Source organism: Budorcas taxicolor, chromosome 8 (genome assembly GCF_023091745.1).
Source record: "Budorcas taxicolor isolate Tak-1 chromosome 8, Takin1.1, whole genome shotgun sequence".
Lineage (NCBI taxonomy): Eukaryota > Metazoa > Chordata > Mammalia > Artiodactyla > Bovidae > Budorcas > Budorcas taxicolor.
This window is the reverse complement of record NC_068917.1, coordinates 78,926,207-78,942,815: the sequence shown is the minus strand read 5'-3', so window position 1 is coordinate 78,942,815 and position 16,609 is coordinate 78,926,207. Positions and strand designations below refer to the sequence as shown.

At 39.3% G+C, this 16,609-nt stretch overlaps 1 protein-coding gene across 1 annotated transcript in view; it reads left to right on the top strand.

Annotated features, from left to right (window-relative positions):
- The window catches only part of RASEF (RAS and EF-hand domain containing), an 83,602-nt gene that overhangs the window by 41,552 nt on the left and 25,441 nt on the right, over positions 1-16,609 (top strand). Inside the window, exons 5-9 of the mRNA XM_052645325.1 lie at positions 4,065-4,142; positions 6,233-6,348; positions 9,182-9,250; positions 12,189-12,273; positions 13,356-13,444. Coding sequence (XP_052501285.1) covers positions 4,065-4,142; positions 6,233-6,348; positions 9,182-9,250; positions 12,189-12,273; positions 13,356-13,444 — 437 coding nt within the window. The remainder of the gene's footprint in view (positions 1-4,064; positions 4,143-6,232; positions 6,349-9,181; positions 9,251-12,188; positions 12,274-13,355; positions 13,445-16,609) is intronic.

Below are 16,609 nucleotides of genomic sequence, written 5' to 3'. Positions count from 1 at the left end.
CTTATATGTGATTTCCAGAGGTCATTAGACCACAATACAATACTTGTATTACAGAATTTGAATGGACCAATCCTTTGCTTTATGCTAGAGTCGTAGATTCTCCTAGTCCCTGTCCTTACTTATTTCCATGTCATCCCAAATCATTATACTAAGATAAAGTTTGCAAGAGGAGACACAGAGGGACTTCACTGGTGGTCCAGTGGTTAAGAATCTGTCTGCCATTGCAGGGGACACGTGTTCAGTCCCTGGTCAGGGAACTAAGATCCCACATGCCATGGGGCAACTAAACATGCAGGCTGCAACTGCTGAGTCCAAGCACTCTGGAGCCTACCCACCACAACAAAGATCCCACATGCACAGCTAAGACCTGACACATCCAAAAATAAATAAATAAATATTTTAATAAAAAAAGAGGAGACACAAGAATTTCTTGCCCTCATACAACATAATGATAAAGACCAAAAAGGCACTAAACAGTAAGAGTCAGGAGTGATGAGACCTGAGTCTTTATCGAGGCTGTGCCAATTCCTTCCTGTAACACCTAGGACAATTGGCTTCATGATTCTGATGGTTAGCTTCTCATCTGTAAAATGGGATTAATAATAAACTGTCCCATCTAACCATAATAACTGATGTTTATTGACTGTGTAGCTTATTAACCTCTTCTTCATTATTTAAGAAAATCGAATTCTCAAACTTTTTCTGAGGAAAGTATAAGTTTCCCACTTTTACCACTGAGGACATTGAGTTCCAGGTTTAATAGCTTGTTCAAAGCCTAACCTCAACTGCCAGTGGAGAAGTAGCCCAGACACCTGCATCCACCACCAGTGAGTGGGGCACTGGGCAAACAGATGCAGGCTGTATCATCAGTGCTTAAAGTAAGGACTGAGTCTGAATGCCTGAGGGCAATCTGAAGAAGCTAACGTGAAGTGAGCAACCCAAACTGTGGGATCACCAGAGAGAGAAAAAACAAAGAGAACTTTCCCGCAAAAGCTCTAATGTTCAGCCTAGCCCACTCACAAAACAATGGATTGAATGAATACCAAAAGAGAGCTAGCTGACTGCACACAAGCCCCTTCGCCCCACCCTCCCGGAGGCAGGCATGTGACAGCCAGAGCCGAAAGGCAAGGGGCTGCTACAATCTCAGCCCCAGAGACAGCATCTTCCACCAAACTGTGAGCATGCTTCTAGTTGCTAACCATGTCTTCATGGGATCCTGGATGGACAGGATTGACATCTGCCAGGAGGGTTGCAGCCTGAGATCAGCTCCCCAGAGGAGACACATGGCACATCTGAGATGGTGCTCTTGCAAAGCACCCTGAGTAGCTGGGACCAGGGAGGTGATTAAGATGCATAGTCCCCCAGGACAGTGCTCTCGCCAAGCACCTGGTCACCTGAATTGCTCGGACCTGGGAAGGGTGCAAAATGCACACCAATCCATGTCTATGCCCTTGCAGAGTACACGAGAACCTGACGGACTTAGACCTGGGAAACATATGAAATGTAGGGCCCACTTCAGACAATGCCCTTGCAGAGCACCCTGGAGCCTGAGCAGTATAGACCTGGGAAGCACATGCTACCTTGAGCTGTGGCAGACCCAGTGTGGTCCATACACTGCAGGCACTCCCCACACACACCAGCAATATTTGTTTGCAGTGTCCCTCCCTCCCCACAGCACAACTGAACAAGTGAGCCTAAATAAGTGACCCCCTTTCCCCCCTTGTGTCAGGGCAGAAATTAGACATTGAAGAGACTTGCAAAATAAACAGAAAAGAGGGAACTGCTATGGAAGTGACAGGTGCAACAGATTAAACCCTGTAGTTAACATTGACTATGCATTGGAGGGGGCCTATAGACCTTGAGAACAAGTACAAGCTGGAACAAGGAACTATCTTAAACTGAATTGACCCCACACTGCCCATAATAGATTAAGAGAACAATTCCATTCACCATTGCAATGAAAAGAATAAAATACTTAGAAGTATATCTACCTAAAGAAACAAAAGACCTATATATAGAAAACTATAAAACACTGATGATAGAAATCAAAGAGGACACAAATAGATGGAGAAACATACCATGTTCATGGATTGGAAGAATCAATATAGTGAAAATAAGTATACTACCCAAAGCAATTTATATATTCAGTGCAATCCCTATCAAGCTACCAATGGTATTTTTCACAGAACTAAAACAAATAATTTCACAATTTGTATTTAAACACAAAAAAACCTCAAATAGCCAAAGCAATCTTGAAAAAGAAGAATGGCACTGGAGGAATCAACCTGCCTGACTTCAAAGTTACTACAAAGCTACAGTCATCAAGACAGTATGGTACTGGCACAAAGACAGAAATATAGATCAGTGGAACAAAATAGAAAGCCCAGATATAAATGCACAAACCTATGGACACCTTTGTTTTTGACAAAAGAGGCAAGAATATACAATGGAGAAAAGACAATCTCTTTAACAAGTGTTGCTGAGAAAACTGGTTAACCACTTGTAAAAGAATGAAACTAAAACAGTTTTTAATACCACACACAAAAATAAGCTCAAAATGGATTAAAGATCTAAATGTAAGACCAGAAACTATAAAACTCCTAGAGGAAAATAGGCAGAACACTCTCTGACATAAATCACAGCAGGATCCTCTAGAACCCACCTCCCAGAGTATTGGAAATAAAAGCAAAAATAAACAAATGGGACCTAATTAAACTTAAAAGCTTTTGCACAACAAAGGAAACTATAAGCAAGATGAAATGACAGCCTTCAGAATGGGAGAAAATAATAGCAAACGAAGCAACTGACAGAGAATTAATCTCAAAAATACACAAGCAGCTCATGCAGCTCAATACAAGAAAAATAAACGACCCAATCAAAAAAATGGGCCAAAGAACTAAACAGACATTTCTGCAAAGAAGACATACAGTTAGCTAACAAACACATGAAAAGATGCTCAACATCACTCATTATCAGAGAAATGCAAATCAAAACCACAATGAGGTACCATCTCACGCTGATCAGAATAGCTGCTATCCAAAAGTCTACAAACAATGAATGCTGGAGAGGGTGTGGAGAAAAGGGAACCCTCTTACACTGTTGGTGGGAATGCAAACTAGTACAGCCACTATGGAAAACAGTGTGCAGATTCCTTTAAAAACTGGAAATAGAACTGCCATATGACCCAGCAATCCCACTGATGGGCATACACACCAAAGAAACCAGAGTTGAAAGAGACACATGTACCCCAGTGTTCATCACAACACTGTTTACAATAGCTAGGACATGGAAGCAACCTAGATGTCTATCAGCAGATGAATGGATAAGACAGTTGTGGTACATATACACAATGACTCAGCTATTAAAAGAACAGATTTGAGTCATTTCTAATGAGGTGGATGAAATTGGAGCCTCTTATACAGAGTAAAGTAAATCAGAAAGAAAAACACCAATACAGTATATTATCGCATATATATGGAATTTAGAAAGATGGTAATGACGACCCTATATGCAAGACAGCAAAAGAGACATAGATATAAAGAACAGAGTTTTGGACTCTGGGAGAAGGTGAGTGTGTGATGATTTGAAAGAATAGCATTGAAACACGTATATTACCAAATGTGAAATAGATGACCAGTCCAAGTTTGATGCATGAAACAGGGCACTCAAAGCCAGTGCACTGGGACAACCCAGAGGGATGGGATGGGGAGGGAGGTGGGAGGGGGTTCAGAACAGGGGGACACATGTACACCCATGGCTGATTCATGTCAATGTATGGCAAAAACTACCACAATATTGTAAAGTAATTAGCCTCCAATTAAAATAAATAAATTTTTTTAAGTAGGACCTGGCAAAAATAAATAAACCCCCATTTCAAAGATTTTAATTATTTAAAGCAAAATTTCAAATTCTTATGGATTACATTTAATGACTTATATGGTTGTATAATGTTCAAAATTGAAGATGTTTAGAATTCCCATATCTGAATGTGAATATATTCCTAAACTTAATGGAACCAACTAAAAGTGAGTTTGTAAATGCTCAACTTTTACTTGCTTTTTCAGCTAGAAGAACAATCAAAACACATAAGTCAGAAACAAGATGTGGCTGCATTAAAGAAACAAATTTATGACTTATCAATGGTAAGAATTACCTTTTCATTTTTGGTAATGTATTTCCTGTTAGACTACTGTTTCTTAAATAAAATCATGCTATGATTTCAGTGTTCCAGGAATAAAAACTTAAAGAGAAATTAATACTACAGTTAGAGAGTCTTTGAAATACTTCTGACTAAAGGTGTTACAATTTTGGCAGACTTTTCCCTCAATCTATTACCTAATACCTATTGTAAATGCTTTTATTTATTTTTTACTCAGAGCAATGATTATGTGGCCTTTAAACATTTATTAGTTAACCCCTGCATTCATATAACATCAACTCAGATCTGTTTCTCTAGCTTTGTAAGATGAGGTCTTACTGCCCTATCCTTCCTCTTGCTGTCCCTTTCCATCTTCTGCTGACAATATCTCTAGAATTTCTGTTGCCAGAACTGATAATATCTATATCTGTTTCATCATCTTCATTTTCTTTAGTTTCCAGGTTGACTCAAACACTGAAAGCCAATCATGAATATTTCCTTTATTATAAATCTAAGTAGTCTCCCCTGCAGACCCAAGAAGTGAGCATGAATGAGCTAGAATTATATTTATTTCTCTCCACTTATTATCCCTGTGCCGCTCAAAAAGAGAAGGTCCCCCAGGTTTGCAGTTAGGATCCATTTATGCACTACCAGTTCCAGATTTTGCTACCTCTTAGTTGGTTTTGTGCTTGAATCATGACTTTAAAGAGTTGCTTACTTCTCTTGGACTCTCTTGGTGGGGTTTTTGGCTACTTATAAAAAGAAACTCTGTCATCTTCATATCCCTGATACCTTGCAACTTCTATCTATTCTTTCCAGTACATGGAATTTGTTTTTTCTTCTCCTGAAAATATTGGAGAAGTTTTGGAGTCCAGGAGATTTCAATTCTTATTGGATTGATTGCTTTTTAAATTTGCTACCCAAATGTCACCTTGGAATTTCTGACCATTTCAGGTAGCCAATGTATGATTCCTGTGCAGCTAGGCAAATATCTCTGTTTACCTCAGGGCCTCTCTTCTGAAAGACAGTCTCCTTGAAGCTCTGTATGTAAAGCTGGCTGTCAGACATGAAACCCCAGTTACCATATGCATGAGGCACGGATATGTACAAAGAGAAGCCTTAGCTTTCCTTTGGGGAATCATTCAGTTATTTTTAAATAACTTGTTGCCTTTGGAATCAGCTCTGGCTTTCTGCTCTTCTTTCCTAGAGTAAGAGCAGGTATGGGCTTGAGAGGCAGCATGACTTAATATACAATTTTAATCTCTGTTTTCAGCCCTCTTCTCATTCTCTGGGCTTCTGTCTGACCAATTAATTGTCTCCGCTCTGCTCTACAGCAGAACCTTCAACACCTATCATCTGGACCTCATTTTCCCCTTCTTTCTTCCCTTTGTCAGTGCATTGCCATCCAGTTTCCTTTTTCCAGCAATGTTTTTAGATCACTTGACTGTTGACTGGCCCCTCTTCCATCCTTTATTAGTTTATTGCCTTTGGTATTTCTTGTTAATAGGGTCTCAAAAGGGAAAGAAGACTAATTCATGTGCCCAGTCTACCATATTTAACCAGAAACTTCCAGTGATTTTTTTTTGTTCTTTTGTTTTTAAGAAAAATATAGAAATTTCCTAACTGCACAGGCTTATTTTTAAGTGTAAAACTTAACAATGTTAGGTGATAGGATTTATTATGAAAAGTAGCCCGTCTGCCTGGTAATAGATACTGTCAATTCCACACACTATCAGTAATTCCACAGCTCTCATTAAGTAAAGCAGATGTTTAAATGTTTGGTCTCCATTGTTTTACCAATAACATGTTAAAGTATCCTCATGATAAACTCTTACTGTTATAGTTTTGCACCAAATGCCCAAGTATTTAAAAAGAAGAAGAACAACAACAACTTTGAGGATTTAGTTTTGACATTTTAATGCTTTATTAAAATTTAAAATTACCTTGACTTGATAATTAGTTATTTGAACACCAAGGTTTGAAGACTGTGGAGGGGTGAGAGTGACATGTGGGAAAGTTACACTGTACTTGACTTCACGTCTCCCGGTGGAAGAAACTCTGAGTCTAATGACCTGCACTGTTCCTTTCCTCTAGGAAAATCAGAAAGTTAAGAAAGATCTTTTAGAAGCACAGACAAACATAGCCTTTCTTCAGAGTGAATTAGATTCTTTGAAAAGTGATTATGCTGATCAGAGTCTGAATTCTGAAAGGTATGAAACTTCACATTTTACTTTGTAGTTTGAATGGAATGTTTATTAGGGTAACATCCATGTGAATGAAGCTTAGCTACATAGTAATAAGGGGTTATTTATTAACTTTGCTAATATTTTCTTTGCTTTCTAAAGATTTTATGTTTAGTGTCAGATCTAGTTTTTAATTTTTTTAAAAAACAAACTGATTAATTAAATTATTGACTGCTCAGAACAGTGCAGGGCTTAGACATGTTTGAATTAAATGGGAGCAGAAGAATATACCTAAAGTATCAAGAGGCAGTGCTAACTGAGGTGCTTTGAAGGTAGAAATTCCAGCCCTGCAACATAGGAAGTCATTTTATTTTTACTATGCTTTAGTTTTGCAATATGGTGTTAATAATATAGGATCTAATACACATATGTACACACAAAGGCATGTAATTATACATAAAGAGGATACACATAGATATTTATATAGGAGTATTATAAATATGAACATGCATCTATATGCATGACTGTATGCATGTATCCCCTAGTACATGTACACTTGAGAAAAATATCTTGTGTTTTGTTTGTTGTTTCCCCAACCTTATTCAGAATTAAGATCCTGTAATGGAAAGCTTCCCCAGGTGGCTCAGTGATAAAAAAATCCACCTGCCAATGCAGGAGATACGAGTTTGGTCCCTGGGTCCGGAAGATCCCCTGAAGTAGGAAATGGCAACCCACTTCAGTATTCTTGTCTGGGAAATTCCCTGGATAGAGGGGCCTGGTTAGCTACAGTCTGTGAGGTTGCAAAGAATCGGACATGACTGAGCATGCACACGCACAGTGAAAAGCAGTCATACATTTATTAAGTGCTTACTATATACAGGCCCCTGAGCTAGATAAGGAGTTATGAGTGTGGAGTACATTTTAAAAATAGAAAAGATGTGGCCTCTGCTCTTTGAGAACTTCAGATTTAGTTGGGAAGCTTAAAAGCTAAAAGGTTGAGGAGTTAAACAGCACAAGAACTCAACAATGTCAGAAAAAGTACCACCAGCAGTGTCACACGTTGGGTTTATTGCCATGAGATGGTAGACAAAGTGTTCTTTATAGTTCAGAAAGGTGGAGACTTTATTAAAGAAGAGACGCTTGAGTTAGCCTGTCAACAAGGGTCCCACTGACAACTGCCTGACACTGACAACTGCCTGACACTGTCTTTAGTACTTCATTAGCATTAACTCGGAGAAGGCAATGGCACCCCACTCCAGTACTCTTGCCTGGAAAGTCCCATGGACGGAGGAGCCTGGTGGGCTGCAGTCCATGGGGTTGCTAAGAGTTGGACACGACTGAGCAACTTCACTTTCACTTTTCACTTTCATGCATTGGAGAAGGAAATGGCAACCCACCCCAGTGTTCTTGCCTGGAGAATCCCAGGGACGGGGGAGCCTGGTGGGCTGCCATCTATGGGGTCTCACAGAGTTGGACATGACTGAAGCGACTTAGCAGCAGCAGCAGCAGCATTAACTCAGTCACAGTTTCCTATGCAATAGGAACTTTCCTTATCCCCATTTTACGGATGGAAAGAGAGTCTCAGAGACATTCCATGTATGGCAAAATCCAAAGCAGAGGCAAGGACATAAGGAGGGATATGATTAGTTTGGGGAACAGTGGTCAGGCCCGTGGACAGAAAAGATATTTTGAATGGAAAGGCAAAAGTTTTAAAAAATTAAAAAGTTTTAAAACCAGTTTAAGGCTGTAATGTAAGGTCCCAGAATCTTTGGCTAAGGAACTTAAATTCCTAGAGACAATTGGGAAACTTGTAGCCTTATTAAGAGTACAAATGGGCAAGTTAGTTATTATGGACAAAATTTGACAGCCTGAGGGTCTGGGGAAGATAGTGATGGGGGTTGTCGGCTTAGAAATGGGGCTGGGGTGGGATAGGGGCTGGAGGGAAGTGGCTGATGTTCTAAATGGACATTTTAAGGAGACGGCCAGGACCGCTTCATAATAAAGCAACAGAGGACTTGTTGAGCATGAGTTTATAGTGAACAGAGAAAGCCTGGTTCTGTGGATCTCTTTGTGGCTTAGGGTGGGGAGGGGAGGGCCAGCAGGGCTGGGAGCACAGAGATGAGAAAGGAATATTAATATAGCTGGGACTGGGGTTGCATAAGGCTTGATGGTACCCCACTCCAGTACTCTTACCTGGAAAATCCCATGGATGAAGGAGCCTTGTGCACTGCAGTCCATGGGGTCACGAAGAGTTGGACACAACTGAGCAACTTCACTTTCACTTTTCACTCTCATGCATTGGAGAAGGAAATGGCAACCCACTCCAGTGTTCTTGCCTGGAGAATCCCAGGGACAGAGGAGCCTGGTAGGCTGCCGTCTCTGGGGTTGCACAGAGTCGGACACGATTGAAGCGACTTAGCAGCAGTAGCAGTAAGGCTTGGAAAAAGCAGAATAAGCAGAGGTGAGAGAGTGGGTTGGGCTGAATGGGTAATGTGAGCGCCTGTGGAGAACAGGCTTAGTAGAAGGCCAGGGGTTCAGTCCCAGTAAGGAACAGAGCCCAGGGCAGTGGGCTGGGGTGGAGGAGCTGTGGATGCTGCAGAGGGGAATGGAGGAAGCAGAGCCTTGCAGGAGGAAGCAGAGCCTTGCAGGAGGAAGCAGAGGTGTGGGTATGCTTGTGGCTCACAGGGGAGAAGAGGCTGCTAATGGGCTGAGAGAATCTGAGCAGGAGCATGGAGAGATAGAAACCATGGTCAAGGACACAGGACTTTGGAAGAGGTGGAAAGGAGTCTGGGAGAGTAGGTATAGGTAAGGCAGGACTGAACACCTAATGCTCATTCAAACATAAAATGTAATTTTACAGGGATCTGGAAATAATCCGAGAATACACAGAAGATCGAAATAGTCTTGAGAGGCAAATTGAAATACTCCAGTAAGTTCTCATATTTCTCATCACACTTACATTTAACTTATATTTTGTTAGTAAAACACATGCCACATATAACACGAGTTGCCATATATCAGGGGCTGGGTTCGAAGACCCACACATGTTCCTTCTTGATATGGTGACTTTAGCACATTAGTTTAGCTTTCTGATGCTGCTAATCCTACATAAACTCCTCCAATTTAGGAACAAGATTATAATTCTCTAAAGTCCTCTTAAATCAGGTTGGTATGTCCATTGTATCTTTATAATACATTGATTATACTGTAAAGAACAACAGCCCTGAACTCATCAGCTTTCTGTGCAGCTTGGCACACTGAGAGGTTTCAAGCATCCCGCATAGTGCATGTCACATCACTAGGCATACACGATCATTCTCACTCAGTTTATTGTGCCTGGTTAGCAGTATATTTTTCTTTTTTTCAAACCTCTTGGAAATATTGCACCTGCTGTGTCAGCTCTGCAACTAAGCTGCAGAATCCATTCTCTGAGGACCTCACTGACAACACTTCCCTCTTCCCTGACACCCTTTCTCTCTTTTCTCCCAGGCAATATTTTCTTCTGGTTTTACTTCCCCCAGATAATGTCAAGTCAGGCTTGATGATTTTTTCACCATTACAAATGCTTATTAAGCTTCACCTGTGGCACTGATAGAGTTGATATGTTGTAAAAATCCTGTTAATTCATCTGTTCATTTATTCAGCAGGTTTTCATTTAGCACCTTTTATGGTTCAGGTATGCCAGGAGCTGACACTCAGAGAGGCACTTAGCCTCTCTCCTTATGGGCTAATCTAGGGGAAGAAGATGGAACCTGATCAGTACTTCTAAATATAACGTGCCAAAGGAGAGAGGGGGGCCACGGGGAACCATGTATCTCATAAGGGCATTCTCCTATCCAGGAAGGTCCAGAAAGTGTTTTTAGAGGAAGAAACAATTGAATTGAGTTCTGAAGGATGAATAAACCTGAAGCAGGGAAAGAGTAGCTGGTCTCTAAGGCAGAGACTATTTGATTTTAGAGGTTGCTGAGGCTCTGGCTATTTAAATGGCTTCTGTAAGATATATGGAAAGTAAGTGCCTGAGTTGGGGTTTGAACCCTGAGTCAATATTGGAGCTTTTTTTAACTAATTTATTTTTTAATTGAAGGATAATTGCTTTACAGAATTTTGTTGTTTTCTGTCTAACCTCAACATGAATCAGCCATAAGGTATACATATGTCCCTTTCCTCTTGAATCTCCCTCCTACCTCCCTCCCCATCCCACCCCTCTAGGTTGCTACAGAACCCTGTTTGAGTTCCCTGAGACATACAGCAAATTCCCATTGGCTATCTGTTTTGCATATGGTAATGTAAGTTTCCATATTACTCTCTCCTGCCCTCTCCCCGTGTCCATAAGTCTGTTCTCTATGTCTTTCTCCATTGCTGCCCTGTAGATAAATTCTCCAGTACCACCTTCCTAGATTCCACAAATATGCATTAGTATATGATATTTAACTTTCTCTTTCTGACTTACTTCACACTGTATAATAGGCTCTAGGTTCATCCACCTCATTAGAACTGTTCAAATGTGTTCTTTTTTATTGCTGAATAATATTCCATTGTGTATATGTACCAAAATTTCTTCATCTGCTGATGGACATCTAGGTTGCTTCTATGTTCTAGCTATTGTAAATAGTGCTACAATGAACAATGGGATACATGTGTCCTTTTCAGTTTTGGTTTCCTCAGGGTATATACCTGGGAGTGGGCCTGCTGGGTCTTATGGTGGTTTTATTCCTAGTTTTTTCAAGAAATCACCATACCATCTTTCATAGTGGCTTTATCAATTTACATTCCCACCAACAGTGCAAGAGGGTTCCCTTTTTTTCCACACCCTCTCCAGCATTTATTGTTTGTAGACTTTTTGATGATGGCCATTCTGACCAGTGTGAGGTGATATCTCATTGTAGTTTTGATTTGCATTTCTCAAAAAATGAGCAGTATTGAGCATCTTTTCATGTGTTTGTTAGCCATCTGTATGGTTGTTTTTTTTGGAGAAATGTCTGTTTAGGTCTTTTTCCCACTTTTTGATTGGGTTGTTTGTTTTTCTGGTATTGAGTTGTATGAGCTGCTTATATATTTTGGAAATTAATCCTTTGTCAGTTGTTTCCTTTGGGAGAAAAAGGGAATTTTCTCCCATTCTGAGGGTTGTCTTTTCACCTTATTTATAGTTTCCTTTGCTGTGCAAAAGCTTTTAAGTTTAATTATGTCCCACTTACTTACTTTTGTTTTATTTCCATTATTCTAGGAAGTGGGTCACAGAGGATCTTGCTTTGATTTATGTCATCAAGCGTTCTGCCTATGTTTTCCTCTAAGAGTTTTATAGTTTCTGGTCTTACATTTAGGTCTTTAATCCATTTCAAGTTTCTCTTTGTGTATGGTATTAGGAGGTGTTCTAATTTCATTTTTTTGCATGTAGCTGTAACACTGGAGTTTTTAACTGGTATATAACATGCCTGGCAGTACAGAACCAGGCCACAAGTAGGAGGAGCCAGGAGAAAGAAGTGTGACAGAACACAGCAGATCTATCCCCCAGCATGGAGGGGAGAGAGAGTAAGTGGGGCGGGCTGGCTTCAGGCCTTTAGGGAACAGAAAGGCCTGCACCAAACCTGTCTTTAACAGTGGAGCTCCCTGAAGGAGAAGCAGTTTCCACAGCATGACTGACTCACTCCTAAAATGCCTGGAGACCTTTAAAGAGAGTTGACACATTGTTAAGTTGCACTTCTAGTAATGAATTAACATCTCAGTTTAGATTTGAAGGGAAGTGGTAGAAAGTTACAAGAGGTAATAGGTCCATGCTCTGAACATCACAGCCTGAAAAGAAAGTGGTGACATTGATCCCATTAATACTTTCCTTATCTGCTTATGTATTGTATGTATTTACTCTGTAGAACAGCTAACAGGAAACTGCATGACAGTAACGACGGCCTAAGGAGTGCCCTTGAAAACAGCTACAGCAAGTTCAGCAGATCCTTGGTATGCCACAGAATTTTATAACGCATTTTCTTCTTTCTTGTGGTAGAGTATTTTGATTAAAAAACCGTGTATTTTCTTAGAACTTATAAGAATGAGAAAACAATTTCATATCATAAAAGGAGGCAACATTTTCCCAAGTTAAAAAATATGCCACTCCTCTGAATAATGTGTAGATGTTTGCCAACGCTTTGTCCAATGTTCCAGAAAACCAGAGAAAGATATAAAAGGTGTGGCCTGGATCCTGGAAAAGTTTCTAGTGTGGTAAGGACTTAAGGGGGCTTCCCAGGTAGTGTTAGTGCAAAGAACCCTCCTACCAGTGCAGGAGACATAAGAGACATGGGTTCGATCACTGAGTCAGGAAGATCCCGTGGAGGAGGAAATGGCAACCCACTCCAGTATTCTTGCCTAGAGTCGGACACGACTGAAGCAACTTTGCACACATGCAGGGAATTAAGATGTGCACAGATACCACTAATATAAAAAGTAAGATGTCTCATGGAGGTAGAAATAACTATTTCCCTGTAGAGAGAAGAGGGAGAGTGCTTCTGGCCGAGGAGTTTATGTAGACTCTTTGGTTGTTCTTTGTGATTATGAGATACCAGAGTGGAGACTTTGGGCTTTTAAACCCTCCTACAGAAACAAGCTAAGGCCTATTTAGAATTTTGAGGACCTTTTCCAAACCAGAAAGCCAGAAAGCCTCTTCCCTGACTTTTGGAGGGCAGCTTCAAGGTTGGGGTTCCAGTGCCACAGCTTTGGGTGTGGATGAGTCAGTCACTAAGTCAAATGATGATTTGAGAAGAGACTAATCCAAAGCTGGTACTGCAGGGTCCTGGCAAATCTGGGAGCCAGGATGCCCCTTGAGGGCCTATATGGCAGGATTTGGACTTCAGACATAATGAAGAGACAGAGTCCTTTGGGCATTTGTTGCACTTTTTCCCTTGCTATCTGTGCTTACATTTTCTCATGTAGGATACCAAACTCTCAATTACATTAGTAAATTAGTGTACTACAGGTTTTTAAAATGTATATAAAATGTTTAAATGGAATGACAAAATATTACTTCTGTATTTTATGTATTACAGCGCATAAATAATATCTCACCAGGGAATACAATTTCTAGAAGCAGTCCTAAATTTAATCTTCATTCTCCTCAACCTCTGGGCTATGACAGGTATGTTAACACCTTTTTAACTTTTTGTTTGAATTCTGGATCAAAGTTGAAAGTACATTTCCTTAGAGGTGAATGAAAAGAATATATTTGGGGCACTAATTTATATTTTCTACTCTCTGTAAATTTCTGAAACATGAAACACATAACGATTAAAGTATTTTAAAATGTTTCAGAGAGGGCAAAGTGATTTCTGTAAGATGTTATTATGACTTGGTTTTATGTATGCTCACCCTTACTTCATCCCTATTATGTCTTATTTCTTAGAAGTGCCCTTTGTAAGAGGTGTTTCAGGGAAGCCAGTGGAACTACCACACGTGATGTTGTGGTGTATGATGTTAAGATTCTTGGAACAATCTGTAAATGTTTAGCAGCTCAGTATGTATTATGCAAGCTATGTTTAAGGAAAGGGAAACTTTCGAAACAAACAGAAATGTAGAGAGTAGATGTTTATGAGTTAATGTACTAAAGGAGTCACAGAGGCTTTCCAGAAGTGAGAATTTAGCTCTGTTTTTAATCAAATGAAGTGAAATATTGGCCCTGCTATAACTTGAGATCTAGCAATGAAAACTGAAAGATTATATTTGTGTATACATGTGTGTACATATACAATAAATCTCCTATATACAAATGAGTTCCATTCCAAGAGCACATTCACAGAGTTCAGAAGTCTGACAAAGTTTGCCTAGGTACCCAACTAATACAACCTGCTCTGTAATACTATATTGTAATAGGTTTATAATATTTTCACATAAATAATACGTAAAAAGCAAACTCAAAAAATAAAGCAAACATTTTTAGTCTTACAGTCCAGTACCTTGGAAAGTACAGTAGTAAGTACAGCAGCTGGCATACAGGGGCTGGCAGTGAGTGAACAGGTAAGAAGAGTTACTGAATGGAGATAGGAGAGGAGGTGGGAGATGGTAGAGCTGAAGGATTGTCAGCAGTAGGAGATGGAGGGCAATTTCACTCATGCCTGACATTGATGAAATGCATGTTCACATCTTTGAAAGTTCACAACTTGAAGGTTCATATGTAGGAGATTTACCATACGTGTCCAGTGTTGCTACTTAGAAGGCTCATTTTGTAGTGTATCAAAGTTTGATGGTAGAAGTGAGTGCATAAACTGTAGATCTCTGGCCTTCCATTTCTCATGCCACTTTCATATTTTATGTTCCTTCCCTTTCCATTTGAGAACTTTTGGGCTAAAGAATAATGTGCTTAATATCTTGGCAACAGCAAAATGGCCAGATAGCTTTTCCAGGTCTATTTTCAAGGTTATTGGTGATCACTTTTAATAAAATTTTATCCAAATATCAGAATTTTTCACTGATTTGTGAAATAAAAAATTTTAATGGTATCTCTAGGCATCTGGCTTTTCTGTTTTTGAGAAGTAGATATTACTTTTTAAAATATATGGGTGTGATGCTATTTTTCTTTACTGATGCTTAAGGTCAGTTCTAAGCAAATAAGGGAAAAGCTAGATTACTGTAAATTATTTCAGAAATTTCACCATGATTCATTTTTGGAAATAGTGGACACCATGAATAAGGCTGGTAGTACTAAACAAAGAGCTCCTTAGCAATATGACTAAGGGACAAAGTCATCACATCCCATTGCCTCAAAGTGACAGGAATGTAGCCCTTCTGTGCTCATAACCTTGAACAGTCACTAGAGGGCCACCATGATCCAGACTGATATTCCTTTAGGGGGTAGTTACAGTTTGATATAGGAAGTTAATATTTTGTTTTCTTTTTAATGCTAATGTAAAACTTATTAGTCATCAGATCACAAGAGAAAAGAACAAAAGAAGAAGAAAGGGAAAAAATACCTGCAAAACAAGACCAAAATAATATTTTAAATGACAATAAGATTGTTTTTGTTTGTTTGTTTAGTTACTAAGTCATGTCCAGCTCTTTTGCAACCCCATGCTCTGTACCCCGCCAGGCTCCATCATCCATGGGATTTCTGAGGCAAGAATGCTGGAATGGCTTGCCATTTCCTTCTCCAGGGGATCTTTCTGACCCAGGAATTGAACCTGTGTCTCCTGCTTGGCAGGAAGATTCTTCACATTGATAATTACTTTAATACATTATTGACCAGAGACATATTTATATGTCTTTTGTTACCCAATCATTACTGACAAGAGACATTTCAACGTTCACTTATATAACAAGTCCCCAGCCACAGACATTAGTTTCTGCTAAAATCACCCTGTCAACAATGTAAATGGACTAAATACTTCAACCAAAAGACATAGAGTGACTGAATGGGTATAAAAACAAGGCCTATATATGTGTAGCCTACAAGAGACTCACTTCAGATCTAGAGACACACACAGATTGAATGTGAAGGGATGGGAAAAGGATTTCCATACATAGGAAAATCCAAAGAAATCTGGAACAAAACAGACTTTAAAATAAAGACTGTTATAAGACAAAAAAGGATACTACATAATGATCAAGGGATGAATCCAAGAAGATATAACAATTGTAAATATATCTAAACCCAACATAGAAGCACCTAAATATATAAGCAAAAATTAATGGACAAAAAAGGAAAAATCAACAGTAACACAATAGTAGTGGGGGGGACTTTAACTTGCATCAATGGACAGATGATCCGATAGAAAATCAATAGGGAAACATAGGCCTTAAATGACATTAGACCAGATGGACTTAACTGATATAGAGAGAACATTCCATCCAAAAGTAGCAGAATACACATTCTTTCAAGTGTACATGGCACATTTGCCAGGATAGATTACATGATAGGCCACAAAAACAAGCCTCAGTAAATTTAAGAAAACTGAAATCATATCAAGCATTTTTCTAACCACAACACAATGAAATGAAATCAACTACAAGAAAAAACTGTAAAGAAACACAAACACATGGGAGACTAAGCAATATGCTATGAAAGAACCAACAGCTAACTGAGAAAGTCAAAGAGGAAATTAAAAAAATACCAAGAGGTAAATGAAAACTAAACAATAATGACCTAAACCTATGGGACACAGCAAAAGCAGTTCTAAGAGGAAAGTTTATACGATATAAGCTTACCTCAGGAAACAAAAATCACAAATAAACAACCTACCCTTACACCTAAAGCAATGAGAAAGAACAAACAAAACCCAAAGTTAGTAGAAGGAAAGAAATCATAAACATC